The 14,861-nt window shown below is 41.7% G+C and overlaps 1 protein-coding gene across 3 annotated transcripts in view; it reads right to left on the bottom strand.

Moving 5' to 3' along the window:
* nf2a (NF2, moesin-ezrin-radixin like (MERLIN) tumor suppressor a) overlaps positions 1 to 14,861 on the bottom strand; it is a 65,540-nt gene that overhangs the window by 41,216 nt on the left and 9,463 nt on the right. For all 3 annotated transcript variants that reach the window (XR_008064107.1, XM_035786258.2, XM_035786260.2), the window contains exons 5-7: positions 7,455 to 7,523; positions 6,700 to 6,782; positions 5,989 to 6,064 (exon numbers count right to left, since the gene is read on the bottom strand). Coding sequence is in view for 2 of the 3 variants with exons in the window: in XM_035786258.2 (XP_035642151.1) it covers positions 5,989 to 6,064; positions 6,700 to 6,782; positions 7,455 to 7,523 (228 nt within the window). In the remaining variant the exon portion in view is untranslated. The remainder of the gene's footprint in view (positions 1 to 5,988; positions 6,065 to 6,699; positions 6,783 to 7,454; positions 7,524 to 14,861) is intronic.

A 14,861-nucleotide genomic window follows, 5' to 3' on the forward strand; every position in this document is an offset into this window, starting at 1 on the left:
CAATCTTGATGGTTGTACATTCGTCTCAAATAAAACTGAAGGACCTCTGCGTTACTCTGGACCCTAATCTCTCTGTTGATGAACATATCAAGACTGTTTCAAGGACAGCTTTTCCGCATCTACGTAACATTGCAAAAATCAGGAACTTTGTCCAAAAATTATGCAGAAAAAATAATCCATGCTTTTGTCACTTCTAGGTTAGAATACTGCAATGTTCTACTTTCCGGCTACCTGGATAAAGCACTAAATAAACTTCAGTTGGTGCTAAACACTGCTGCTAGAATCTTGACTAACACCAAAAAATACCATATTACTCCAGTGCTAGCCTCTACACTGACTTCCTGTTAAGGCTAGGGCTGATTAAGATTTTACTGCTAACCTAAGAAGCATTACATGGATGTTCTCCAACCTATCCTTCCGATTTGTAGTGTAGTAAGTTGGTGGTTGAAGATATCCCTTTAGTGGTGTGGGGTTGTGCTTTGGCAAAGTGGGTGGGTTATATCCTGCCTGTTTGGCCCTGTCCGGGGGTATTGTCAGATGGGGCCACAGTTTCTCGACCCCTCCGGTCAGCCCCCAGTATTTATGCTGCAATAATTTGTGTCGGGGGCTAGGGTCAGTCTGTTATATCTGGAGTATTTATCCTGTCTTATCCGGTGTCCTGTGTGAATTTAAGTATGCTCCCTCTCTCTTTTTCTCAGAGGACCTGAGCCCTAGGACCATGCCTCAGGACTACCTTGCCTGATTACTCCTTGTTGTCCCCAGTCTACTTGGTTGTGCTGCTGCTCCAGTTTCAACTGTTCTGCCTGCGGCTATGAAACCCTGACCTGTTCACCGGACATGCTACCTTGTACCGGACCTGCTGTTTTCGACACTCTCTCTCTCTACCACACCTGCTGTCTCTAACTCTGAATGATCGGCTATGAAAAGCCAACTGACATTTACTCCTGAGGTTGCACCCTCTACAACCACTGATTATTATTATCCAACCATGCTGGTCATCTATGAACGTTTGAACATCTTGGCCATGTACTGTTATTCCTCACAATCAAATGCAGACCTCATTATCTACCAAGGGAATTCTCTTCGATCATAATCACAGTAGTGTATATTCCTCCCCAAGCAGACACAGACGGCCCCAAAATAACTTAATTCGACTCAATGTAAACTGGAAACTACATATCCTGAGGCTGCATGTATTGTAGCTGGGGATTTTAACAAGGACAATCTGAAAACAAGGCTCCCTAAATTCTATCAGCATATCGATTGCTCTACCCGGGCTGGCAAAACCATGGATCATTGTAATTCTACCTTCCGCGACGCATATAAGGCCCACCCCCGCACTCCTTTCGGAAAAGCTGACCACGACTCCATTTTGTTGCTCCCTGCCTTTAGACAAAAACTAAAACAGGAAGCACCCGCGCTCAGGTCTGTTCAAAGCTGGTCTGACCAATCGGATTCCACGCTTCAAGATTACTTCGATCATGTGGACTGGGATCATTTCCGGATAGCGTCGAACAACAACATGGCTGAATACGCTGATTCGGTGAACGAGTATATTAGCAAGTGCATCGGTGATGTTGTACCCACAGCATCTATTAAAACCTTCCCCAATCAGAAACCGTGGATTGATGGCAGCATTCACGCAAAACTGAAATGGCCAACCACTGCTTTTAATCAGGGCAAGGCAACAAGGCAATCAAACAAGCTATTATGCGTCAGTATAGAGACAAAGTAGAGTCGCAATTCAATGGCTCAGACACGAGAGGTATGTGGCAGGGTCTACAGTCAATCACGGACTACAAAAGAAAAACCAGCCCCGTCGCGGACCATGATGTCTTGCTCCCAGACAGACTAAACAATATCTTTGCTCGCTTTGAGGACAATACAGTGCCCCTGACACCGCCCGCTACCAAAACTTGCGGGCTCTGCTTCACTGCAGCCAACGTGAGTGAAACATTTAAACGTGTTAACCCTCGCAAGGATGCAGGCCCAGACGGCATCCCCAGCCGCGTCCTCAGAGCATGCGCAGACCAGCTGGCTGGTGTGTTTACGGACATATTCAATCAATCCTTATCCCTGTCTGCTGTTCCCACATGCTTCAAAAGGGCCACCATTGTTCGTGTTCCCAAGAAAGCTAAGGTAACTGAGCTAAATGACTACCACCCCGTGGCACTCACTTCCATCATCATGAAGTGCTTTGAGAGAAAAGTCAAGGACCATATCACCTCCACCCTACCTGACACCCTAGACCCACTCCAATTTGCTTACCGCCCCAATAGGTCCACAGACGACGCAATCACACTGCCCTAAACAATCTGGACAAGAGGAATACCTATGTAAGAATGCTGTTCATCGATTACAGCTCAGCATTTAACACCATAGTACCCTCCAAGCTTGTCATTAAGCTCGAGACCCTGGGTCTCGACCACGCCCTATTCAACTGGATCCTGGACTTCCTGACGGGCCGCCCCCAGGTGGTGAGGGTAGGTAACAACATCTCCACCCTGTTGATCCTCAACACGGGCCCCACAAGGGTGTGTTCTCAGCCCTCTCCTGTACTCCCTGTTCACCCACGACTGCGTGGCCATGCACGCCTCCATCTCAATTATCAAGTTTGCAGACGACACTACAGTGGTAGGCTTGATTACAAACAACAACGAGACTGCCTACAAGGAGGACGTGAGGGCCCTCGGAGTGTGGTGTCAGGAAAATAACCTCACACTCAATGTCAACAAAACAAAGGAGATGATCGTGGACTTCAGGAAACAGCAGAGAGAGCAGCCCCCTATCCACATCGACGGGACAGTAGTGGAGAAGGTGGAAAGTTTTAAGTTCCTCGGCGTACACATCACAGACAAACTGAAATGGTCCACGCACACAGACAGCGTGGTGAAGAAGGCGCAGCATCGCCTCTTCAAGGCTGAAGAAATTCAGTCACCAAAAACACTCACAAACTTTTACAGATTCACAATTGAGAGCATCCTGTCGGGCTGTATCACCGACTGGTACGGCAACTGCTCCGCCCACAACCATAAGGCTCTCCAGAGGGTAGTGAGGTCTGTGCAACGCATCACGGGGACAAACTACCTGCCCTCCAGGACAGCTACAGCACCCAATGTCACAGGAAGGCCAAAAAGATCATCAAGGACAACAACCACCCGAGCCACTGCCTGTTCACTCTGCTATCATCCAGAAGGCGAGGTCAGTACAGGTGCATCAAAGCGGGGACCGAGGGACTGAAAAACAGCTTCTATCTCAAGGCCATCAGACTGTTAAACAGCCATCACTAACATTCAGTGGCTGCTGCCAACATACTGACTCAACTCTAGCCACTTTGATAATGGAAAAATGTTATATAATAAATGTATCACTAGCCACTTTAAACAATGCCACTTTATATAATGTTTACATACCCTACATTACTCATCGTATATTGGGGCGGCAGGGTAGCCTAGTGGTTAGAGCATTGGACTTGTAACCAAAAGGTTGCAAGATCAAATCCCCGAGCTGACAAATCTGTCGTTCTACCCCTGAACAAGGCAGGCCCTGTTCCTAGGCTGTCATTGAAAATAAGAATTAGTTCTTAACTGACTTGCCTAGTTAAATAATTTGATTTGATCTCCACCCAGCACAGCAAGAAGAGGACTGGCACCCCTCAGAGCCTGGTTCCTGCCTATGGAGTTTTTCCTCGCCAGCGTGCTTCAACATCTGCATTGTTTGGGGTTTTAGGCTGGGTTTCTGTACAGCACTTTGTGACATCAGCTCATGTAAAGAGGAGTTGATGAGTTCTCAATTTAGTCATTGTCTTTTGTTTGGAGCACTCCTGTTAATGTTGAATAATAACCTGTATGGTTATTATTTGTTGGCTTTATGTAGGCTATTTTTACATAGTTGGCAAAGGCAATAGAATTTACTTTGTAGGTTTGTATAGTTTATTTAGATATAATAACTGCAATCGCTCTGGTCAGAGCAAACTGCAAGTTGAACTCTGATAGACTCCTAAATTGATAGTGCAGTTTGTTTAAGCGATTTTATAGCTAGCTTGCAACACTGAACAAAAATATAAATGCAACATGTAAACTGCTGGTCCCGTGTTTCAGTAAAGTCTTTGAAATTGTTTGCATGTTACGTTTCTACACTGAAAAAAAATAGAAAATACAACAATTTCAAAGATTTTACTGAGTTACAGTTCATATAAGGAAATCAGTCAATTTAAATAAATTCATGAGGCCCTAATCTATGGATTTCACATGAATGGGAACACAGAGATGCGTGCTTCAACATCTGAATTGCTCGCTGTTTGGGGTTTTAGGCTGGGTTTCTGTATAGCACTTTCTGACATTGGCTGATGTAAAAAGGACTTTATAAATACATTTGATTGATTGATCTGTTGGTCACATACCTTAAAAAAATAAGTAGGGGCATGGATCAGAAAACTAATCAGAATCTGGTGTGACTACCATTTGCCTCATGCATCTCCTTCACAGAGTTGATCAGGCTGTTGATTGTGGCCTGTGGATTGTTGTCCCATTCCTCTTCAATGGCTGCGAAGTTGTTGGATATTGGCAGGAACTGGAACACACTGTCGTACTCATCGATCCAAACATGCTCAATGAGTGACATGTCTGGTGAGTATGCAGGCCATGGAAGAACTGAGACATTTTCAGCTCCCAGGAATTGTGTACAGATCCTCACAACATGGTGCCGTGCGTTATCATGCTGAAACATGAGGTGATGGCGGTGGATGAATGGCACGACAATAGGCCTCAGTATTTCATCACGGTATCTCTATTGTCAAGTCAAGACTTTGGTGACTACAAGCACGTAGATGAGCTTCCCTGAGACGGTTTCTGACAGTTTGTGCAGACATTCTTCAGTTGTGCAAACCCACAGTAGAATCAAGAGGCTGCTTTCAGACATTCCGGCAGGTGAAGGAACCGGAGGTGGAGGTCCTGGGCTGGTATGGTTACATGTGATCTGTGATTGTGAGACAGGTTGGATGTAATTCTCTAAAAACGATATTGGAGGTGGCTTACGGTAGAGAAATTCACATTAAGTCGCTGGCAACGGCTCTGGTGGACATTCCTGCAGTCTGCATGCCAATTGCACATTCCCTCAGAACTTGAGACATCTGTGGCAATGTGTGTGTGACAAAATGCACATTTCAGAGTGGTGTTTTATTGTCCCCAGCACAAGGTGCACCTGTGTAAAGATCATGTTTAATCAGCTTCTTGATATGCCACACCTGTCAGGTGGATGGATTATCTTGGCAAAGGAGAAATGCTCACTAACTGGGATGTAAACAAATTTGTGCAAAAAAATGTAAGACACATTTTAAAATTTCTAGCTCTTATTTTTACTAATGACATTTATATTTATGTTCAGTGTACTTCATATACTGATATTGACTGGTATTATTGTGTGTAACTACATTTGCTAGCTAGCTAGCAAGCCCAAATAGAGCATTGCATTGTGGGTTTTGTAGTAGACTTGAGCTACAACAGATTTCCACATGTTGCTACATGTTGTTGTAATGACAAAATTAAACATCCCCACATTTTTTCCCACAAAGTGTAATTTAACACTGTTTGGGGTGGATTATCCCTTTAAAAAACATCATGATGAAGTAGTAATACTGCAGTAAACCATGGTCACTTTTCTTATTAGTCACTCATGACAGACTGTTAGATTTGGTTCTCGGTGCCGAGATTACTTTTATAAAGCTTAAATCAATCCCACTATATTAGGATCCAGATATTTTATACTACAACCTCCTGAAGTACAAATTAGTAAAGGATTCAACTTTCATCTTATTTCTTCATTTGAGGATAATAGCTTCTTATTGGCTTACTGATAGATGCATCATCCAGGATGATGTTGATCATAACTTTCCATGAGCTTAACGCTTCTAACGTTTCTATGGGCTTATTGTATGGGCTTAACACCTCTCTCTTTGATTGGAAACAAGCAGAAAAGGTTCAGGCTCACCCTGATGTGAAAGTAATTGATGCCGTACATCTCCAGGTCCTGAGCTATTTTTAAGTACTCCATCTCAGCATCTTCCCTGTGTCAGGAGAAGAGAAGACGAGATCAGAACATCATGTGTCAATGAGAGAGAGAGACCTCTTTCTAACTCATGCATCATCATGTGTAATAGAGCAGTGGTTCCCAACTCCAGTACCCCTAACAGTACACATTTTTACTGTAGCCCCGCACAAGCACACCTGATTCAACATCAGCAGGGGGTTTCACACTAACGTAGAGAGTAATTCCCTGAATGCACTTGAAGTCACACTATGTGGTTTAGGCAGATAAACATATTCTGCTGCAACTTCAAACAGCCAGTTACGTTGTAATGTCATGATGAAAGTTAATTCATTAGCTTTTTTGTCCTTCTAGGTTGTCAGACCTGACTCTTCTTCTGGGTCATCTCCAGCAAGAAACAACATTTGCATACTTTGACAAAAAACACAACGTTGAGACTCGTTTCACTTTTATCTGATGTTCTTTTGATGTGGCTGGCAAATACAAGCAAGAGGGTAGATCCACAAGTGCATTTTCATGTCTGCCTTTGGTGTTAGCCCGAGTACATAAGCCTAATTCTAAGCAAGGGAGGAAAAAACTCCTAAGCACTGGAAACTGTCATAGGGAATCAGTGAAGACAGACCCTTTATTCCTAGACAGACATTGCAGCCTTACCTTGTTCTCCCTCTATGCTCAGCATAACAAGAAGTGATTCTCTCCTCCCACATCTCTGCTGTCATTTGATAAAGGTTGATCACCTAAAAAACAGAGGATAGGTAGTTACAACAATCACTCAAACGTTTATTCCAAACATATGCAGTACAATAACAGAAATGTGTTTTGTACATGTGTTCCAGGAAATCCAAGGAAAGTTTACCCCTTTTTCTCCCCAATTTCGTGGTATCCAATTGTTTTAGTAGCTACTATCTTGTCTCATCACTACAACTCCCGTACGGGCTCGGGAGAGACGAAGGTTGAAAGTCATGCGTCTTCCGATACACAACCCAACCAAGCCGCACTGCTTAACACAGCGCGCATCCAACCCGGAAGCCAGCCGCACCAATGTGTCGCCTGGCAACCTTGGTTAGCGCGAACTGCGCCCGGCCCGCCACAGGAGTCACTGGTACGCGATGAGACAAGGACATCCCTACCGGCCAAGCCCTCCCTAACCCGGACGACGCTAGGCCAATTGTGTGTCGCCCCACGGACCTCCCGGTCGCGGCCGGTTACGACAGAGCCTGGGCGCGAACCCAGAGTCTCTGATGGCACAGCTGGCGCTGCAGTACAGCGGTTAAGCCACTGCGCCAATGACGGTAACGTTATTACCGTCATTGATAATGTCCTTACCATTTCTGGCAGAAATTAAAACTACAAGGTTACTACGATGGTGCTTATGTATTGCAGCTAAAAGACTAATGGCAGTCACTCACCCTCTTTGGTAAGAGTTCCTCTTGAGCCAGAAAGCCTAGTTTGTGGACATTGGGGTCATAGTCTCCATACTGCAAAGTCAAGAGAGCAAAAGCAGTTAAAAGGAAATGGTCAGGCCAATAGAGATAATATGATAGTATATCTCTATCCTTTTATCCTTATAAGTTTATGATGTGATAAAGTCACAGTCGTAAGATGAGAGATGAATCGGTCAAAATGAACAGGGTCAGGTCTTCCATCAAAACACAGACTAATTTACTTGCAGCACACACACACACACCCCTTCCTGGTCGTCAGGAAATGGTGACATTACATAATGTCATTAAGATATGTTTCACAAATGAGAGAGGAATAACAATAGACGAGAGAAGAGAATGTCAAATACCTTCAGTGGTGACACAAAAATTACCACCCAAGGGCTAGAGAAAACTGTGGTAGTTCCTTTATAATGCAGTATTTGTTTATGTGTATGCGCGTGTGTCAGGAACACAGTTTCAGGACTGGCACAAAAAGGCCAAAGGAAATGGGTATAAAATTTGTGTATGGACCAGACACTGATGGGACCTGATGATTATGGCAGGTAGCCTAGTGGTTAGAGCGTTGGGCCAGTAACCGAAAGGTTTCTGGATAGAATCCCCGAGCTGACAAGGTTAAAATCTGTCGTTCTGCCCCTGAACAGTTCCCCGGTAGGCCATCATTGTAAATAAGAATTTGTTCTTAACCGACTTGCCTAGTTAAATAAAGGTTCAATTTAAATAACAGCTACTGACCATTTAGCTTTCATCAGTTGGAACTGAATGGTAACTAGGGAATCATGGTTAATGGCAAATTCATCATCATTCAGAAAAAGGACACAGTAGTAGTTTTGGAAGTGTGTTGGATACTGTTGGTTGTTGTAGTTGTATAGGAGGGTGTGTTGTTACTGTATTTCAATTCTAAACCTTGAATTACAAGACATTCAATTGACAAGAATCCCTTTTATATGCCAATTTATCAAATCATCGATGTCACCTGCCAGAGCAGACTAGTAATAACTGGTCGATCAGACCAATTCTGTGTATTGTATTCTATTCACACAGTGGGATTACATTGCAGGCTGCCTGGTGTGTCACACTCTCTCCACTCGCTACCCCACTCCCTCTATTCTTCTTCTGCTACCCCTGCTCTACCTACAGCCAGTGAGTGGATGCCTGGCCAGGCAACTTCCTGCATTTTGTTTTTAAGCAGTAGTTGCTTGAAACTCCCTATCAACATGTCTCTGGAGCGAGGTGCCCCGCTGAATACCAAACACGAGTCTATCCTGCACTGCCTAGCAGGATGATACTTTAGCCTACACACATACACACCAACAAATACACAAACCTTTCTTCTTCCTATAAACCCTTTTTCAGTCTACCCTCCTTCAATCGCTCTCCATCTCTTGCATGTCAATTACGCTTTCCACTGCTTATGATGTTTAGTGGTATCTGCTGTCATTGAAATCAGACTACAGACCTTAAATCTAAATCTGTACATTGCCCTTAACGCAACCTGCCTATAGGTTAAACCATGCCAGTTAGAATCACTTGTCTTTCCCGCAATCACTTCGCCCTCATCTTCTTCATAGAGAACATCTCATTCCACACACACACACACGTGGGGGGTGGGGGAAATCGATGTAGTTACATATTTCGCAATATTATTTTGACTCCAAGTATCGATTTGTAAATAATTATAATATCAAACAATTTCAGGGATACAAAATGCTGAGGGACCAAAAAGGTGACACTTTGTTTTTTTGCACTGAAACATGCAAAAAGAAATCCCTGCTAGGGGGAAATGCATGTTTTAACTAATTAGACAACAAAAAATATGATCTACATGATCAGTCTCTGTGTGTAAAATAAAAAGTGGTTAATGTGAACCTAACTCACAGCTAAAAAAAAAAAAAAATGTAAAGAAAGCAATCCAATGTTCTTCGTTGCCTAGACCTACTGCAAATGACACTTAGGTCTTGAGAAAAAAAACAATACACTAATTTGCAATTAGCCATGACAGCCTTTATAATAGAAAGCTTGTGACCACACATAAATATTGCACTTGAGGGAGAAAAAAAACATCTTCAAGTAGAAATAAAATGAAACAAACAAGCATTCTATTTTTGCTCTATTATAGTGGCCACTATAGTTGACATTGATCAAGTGCCCAAGTCTACATGTGTGCAAACATAACGTTCACTGAGTAAAAAAAAGTATAATCCCCCTCACACACATTACTGTCAAGTTCAACACAACAAAAACAATATCTTTGGGCTACACTGCACATTATTACACTGTACACTTTCTGCCTGTGGACATAGGTTCTACAATGTGCCAACAAAAGTGAGAAAGAGGAAAAGTGTGTGATGTTCCTTTCATCTCAATAGTGGCATATAGCTTAAGCCAGGCCCAGCTCCTGGCAGCTACACTTGATCCCTGAATCAACTTGTTTAACATGCAACGCCTCATTTTCACCTAATTATCTCATCCTCAAAATGAACCACATACTGTAGAGGGAAAACATTAGTTAACAGAAAATGGTTGAATCATTAGCTAATTAACATTTCACCGATTGCCAGGGTCCAGTAAGCAACTAACACGTTATAATTTGAGGAACGGCAAGGAGTCTACACCGAGGTATACACCGAGGTAACGACAGTTTCAGGTTGGATAATTCAACGAATATCCGCCTGTAGTTTTCCTTACGTCCACCAACAGCAGTTAGGGACCGTCAACATAGTGACAAATCACATTTTTCACATTTCAATAGCTCTTTAACCATTACTCCTAAAAACGTTCAAAACTGGTTGTAGCTAACCCGATGGCATAGACACACATTGCGCACACTTTTTTTGTCAAATTACATCTCGCACTATTTTAAATAATTTATTTAAAAAATGTTTTTTTTTCAATAGCTCCTTGGTCATGTGACCTAGTGACTTCAAACAAGGTTCAGAATGTACACTCAGTGGGCCTACACATTGCACACCCTTAAGTTTGTCCATTTTCATCTCTCTTTGAAAACATTCAAATTGCTCTTTGGTCATGTCACCACTTTGGATCCTATTCTTGGACAGTTAGAAGACACAATGCGTCAATGCAACAAACAAAAACATTACTAATTACTGTCCAAGAGTAAGCTTAACCTTGTGGATCTGTGGGTGTTTGGGCCAATAAAGTGCCAATTCTACCACTGACTAGGCTCTCATGCCCCTATGAACACGGACGCAGGGCAGTAGTTTTTAATCTAAACCAGACCTTATTTTACTGGAGTACACTAACCCCTAATTGGGGCTCTTTTCTTGACACACAGTAGCAGTTTACCAGATAAGAAGTCAAGAAGTAGATTGTAGTAAGGGTGTATTACGTTCTGTGCTGGCCCCATTGTCATATCCATTCTGGATTCTGAGTGGTAAAATCATAGCTGAATAGGGTTGGTCCTATATGCTACTTTTATTATTCTCCTGTAAATGGTTCAGTACCTACTATTTAGGCTGTGTGTAGAATGGGACATAAAGGAAATTACCTCTACTAGATTATAGTGATAAGGAAATCAGAATAGTATTTTGGCCTGTGTATTCATTAACCTATAACTAATCAGAACTCCATTATGTTTCCATAAAAAAAGAGAATACTTTCAAAATGAGAAGATCCTGCCATGGAAAAGACGACTGGGTGGACATAAAGTGGAAAGGAAGGGAAATAACACACACCATCAGCTACGGGGTCTTTAATGCAGGTTTGATTAGTTATATTTTCAATAATGAATGGTTAGCGGTTACGTGACAAAACTCGTATTTTATTTTTTGGTGTAGATGGCCAAGGAAGTTGCACAGGATTTCCCAACATCCCCTCCCAAATTGGTATAGAACCTTCACAAAAACACATGGGAGCAACTGCGAAAAGAAATGGCTGAGGATATACTAAAAATGTCTGGTATGTAATGACATTTAATTCAAAGTAAATGTATATTCTTTATTTTTATGTAGTTGTGTGGGACAACCATATGTTCAGTTCATGCCTATGATTTCAGAGTTCAACAAAGCCAACAACTGCTTCTTGTGTGTCATTGAAAGAACCTGGATGTGGCCCAAGGACTGACTGGGTGAGTAACTTAATTTAACATGTTTATAATCTTTTGACAACAGTGACGGCATGTAAGGCATTTTATGCTATAACACAGTGGATGGCTAATTCGTCATACTGAATTGATATTTGATATTATTTATAACATTTTACGCTTTGTTTTAGATTGAATGTTTTTTTCATGCCAACGGTGGTTCCATGTGCTGTGCCTAGGAATGGAGACAAAAGAGTTCAGAGTGAAGAACACAAACTGGAAGTGCTGTGAAAATGTATGCTATAACCTATCCACACTGAAGAGGCTCTGAAATGTACATCAACCAGGGATAAAGAGAAAGTTAACACTGAAATGTTTTGTACTTATTTGAAGTAATGCGTCTGTTGACATGTTGGAAAAAATTAAAGGTCTACAATTTTTCTTTAAATTTGTCAATATTCCATTTTTATTAATTGATTTTCTGGCCACCATTACTGTGGTTACATGTTCAGTATATGTATTGACCAGCAAACCCATTACAGCCTACCTCACTAGCTCACTCTCCATCCCGCCTTTGGACAATTAATAACATGAATCTCGTACTTTGCCCTTTTCCTTTATGGTTGATATTAACGATGAAAGGAGATATGTCTCTCTCCTATTGTGTACCGCTGTTAAATACTGTGGCATTTTTTTTTTTTTTTACAAAATGGGAAAATAAGTTATTAGAACTGATTTTATAGATAAATATTAAAGTTTTAACACTGGACAAAACCCCTAATTGTCAAACTAATATTAACAATTGTACAAAAATATAGAAGATACATGACTAGAGGTTATGCAATTTGGGTGTATATCCACTGAATGCTTCTTAGGTGTGTAATTGACATGACCAAGGAGCTATTGAAGTTTAAAACTATGAAAAATGTACATTACACTCTGTGATTATTTTACAGTACACAAACAAGTGTGCAATATATAAGGCTAGTCAGTGGGCATTCTGAAGTTTGTTTGAGTCCAGTAAGTCACATGACCAAGGAGCTATTGAATTTTTTTTTTAATGTAAAATCAAGTGAGCCAAAAATGGACAAACTAAAGGGTGTGCAATATATAAGGATAGTCCGTGTACATTCTGTACCTTGTTTGAAGTTATTAGGTCTCATGACCAAGGAGCTATTGAAATTGTACATTTTGCTAAATGTATGTAAAAACATTAGATGAAATGTCAGATGGCAAGAGAGATGAAACACCAGCTGTGTTGAGATTGAAAGGCAATCAATCCATTTGAGTTTTGGGGGTCTGTGCATACCTAATAAAAGAAGAAGAAAAACATTGATGGATTTATATTACATACAGTATCTGATGAATTCCAATTGAATAAGTCATGCATGGAATTTAGAATTGTAAGTCGCTCTGGATAAGAGCGTCTGCTAAATGACTTAAATGTAATGTAATGTAAATTGGACAAACTAAAGGATATGCAATGTGTAGGCCCACCGAGTGTACATCCTGAACCTTGTTTGAAGTCAGGTCACATGACCAAGGAGCGTAGTCAGTGGACATTCTGAACATTGTTTGAGTTAAGTAGGTCACATGACCAAGGAGCTATTGAAATTCGAATGTGGAAAAAAGTTTGTACTTTGTTTACGCTCCCTAACTAATTCAACTAGGAATATAAAATGCTTTTCCCACATGTTTATTAGCTTTGGAAAGCGAATTAATGTCCACATCGTGAAAATAAGACCTGTGCAATGTTGTGTGCAATTTTTCCAACATCATGACACTTAATTGGAATCTGTGGCTCAAGTGGTTTGAAAGCGCAAATATCAAACTTGAAAGTGTCTTTACCTCGTTGTCGTATACCAGTTAATACTACAGCGAATTTGTTAGGTTACTAATTTTAGCTGTCTGACTTTATTAGCAAGCTCATTTTCACACCATAAACTCAATTATTTGATCAGATAAGTTGGCTAATGTTGCTCAACATTTCTCTGGCTAGCTAACGGGGAATTAGAGCCAGCTAGCAAGATACTTAAACTGTGCTAATACTTGTTCCACCACACTTTCTCCACCACCTCAACATTTCCAAATGGCAGTAGTTTTTCGGTTACAGCTCATGAAGTACGCTTCATCATCTTCTCACCCCCCGTCTCCGTGGTCAGGCTTCTCACCTAACGTTGCCTCTTCGTTATCGTCCAGGGGACTCGATACTGTAACTGGCAAGCTGACTTTACAGAGCACACGCTGATGCTGCAACTAGTACATTTGTTGGCTCTTCATTCTCAGTCACCTGCTTCTCAGAATTATGTTAAGTAAACGCAGCCAGTAGAGATCTAACTCCCTCAAAAAAACTTCTCATCGGAGCTAAACAAATCACGTAGGTCAACTATTTTGGATTCAATATAAAAGGTGACTAGTTTGCATCCCTGAACAATGTTTGTTTTTTGATAGGTAGCGTTAGTCAGCTATACCGGTGCCAAAAGCCAGGTATTTTTCATTCAGTGGTAGCTTGTCCTACATGGCATATCAAGAAACTGATTAAACAGCATGATCATTACACATTGCACCTTGTGCCTGGGACAATACAAGGCCACTCTAAACTGTGAATTTGTGTCACACAACACATGTATGTGAAGTCAAGAAAGTTAAGCAGATAAACTAAAAGACCATCAACGTGGACTGCTGATACACTGAGAGCATGTTACCGTTTCTGCCATGTCCAGTTCAAATGATCTGACAGGAGAGGAGAGCTGGCCTGATGTGATTTGTGGATTAGAGATGGGATGTGTCCCAAATGGCACCCTATTCCATATATAGTGTACTACTTTTGACCACAAACATATGGCCATGGTCAAAAGTACTGCACTATAAAGGAAATCTGGTGAAATGTTGGACACAGGCTTGGTCAACAGTCGTCCTCTTTCACCCCCAGGATTCTAAATTGGCATTAGGTGGTGAGGCGTGGATACTCAGCCAACAAGCCCTTTGAGATGAATCAGTAGTTTCTCTGGAGGACCTCTGTCAAAACCTGCAACTTGTTGTTTAAGAGAATCCCTTTTGGGGGAATCTGGAGACAGACAGGTTTGGAGGGATGCAATCCTTCAGCAGAATGGTGTGGGGAAGTTCATTTGGAGTCTTTCTTTGCAAATGACTCTCAAGGCTTGCTGTCAGGAGGGTCATTGAGCTTGGCACTATATTGTTCAGCAGGGCTTTCAATTAATTATAGACGGATAAATGGATGAATAGACTGAGGAACAGACAAGTGCATGGAATTGACAGATGGATGTGTGGACAGACAGGTTTATTGATTGTAAGAGGAGAAAACAGAGTTA

Source organism: Oncorhynchus keta, chromosome 14 (genome assembly GCF_023373465.1).
Source record: "Oncorhynchus keta strain PuntledgeMale-10-30-2019 chromosome 14, Oket_V2, whole genome shotgun sequence".
In the NCBI taxonomy this organism is placed as follows: Eukaryota; Metazoa; Chordata; class Actinopteri; order Salmoniformes; family Salmonidae; genus Oncorhynchus; species Oncorhynchus keta.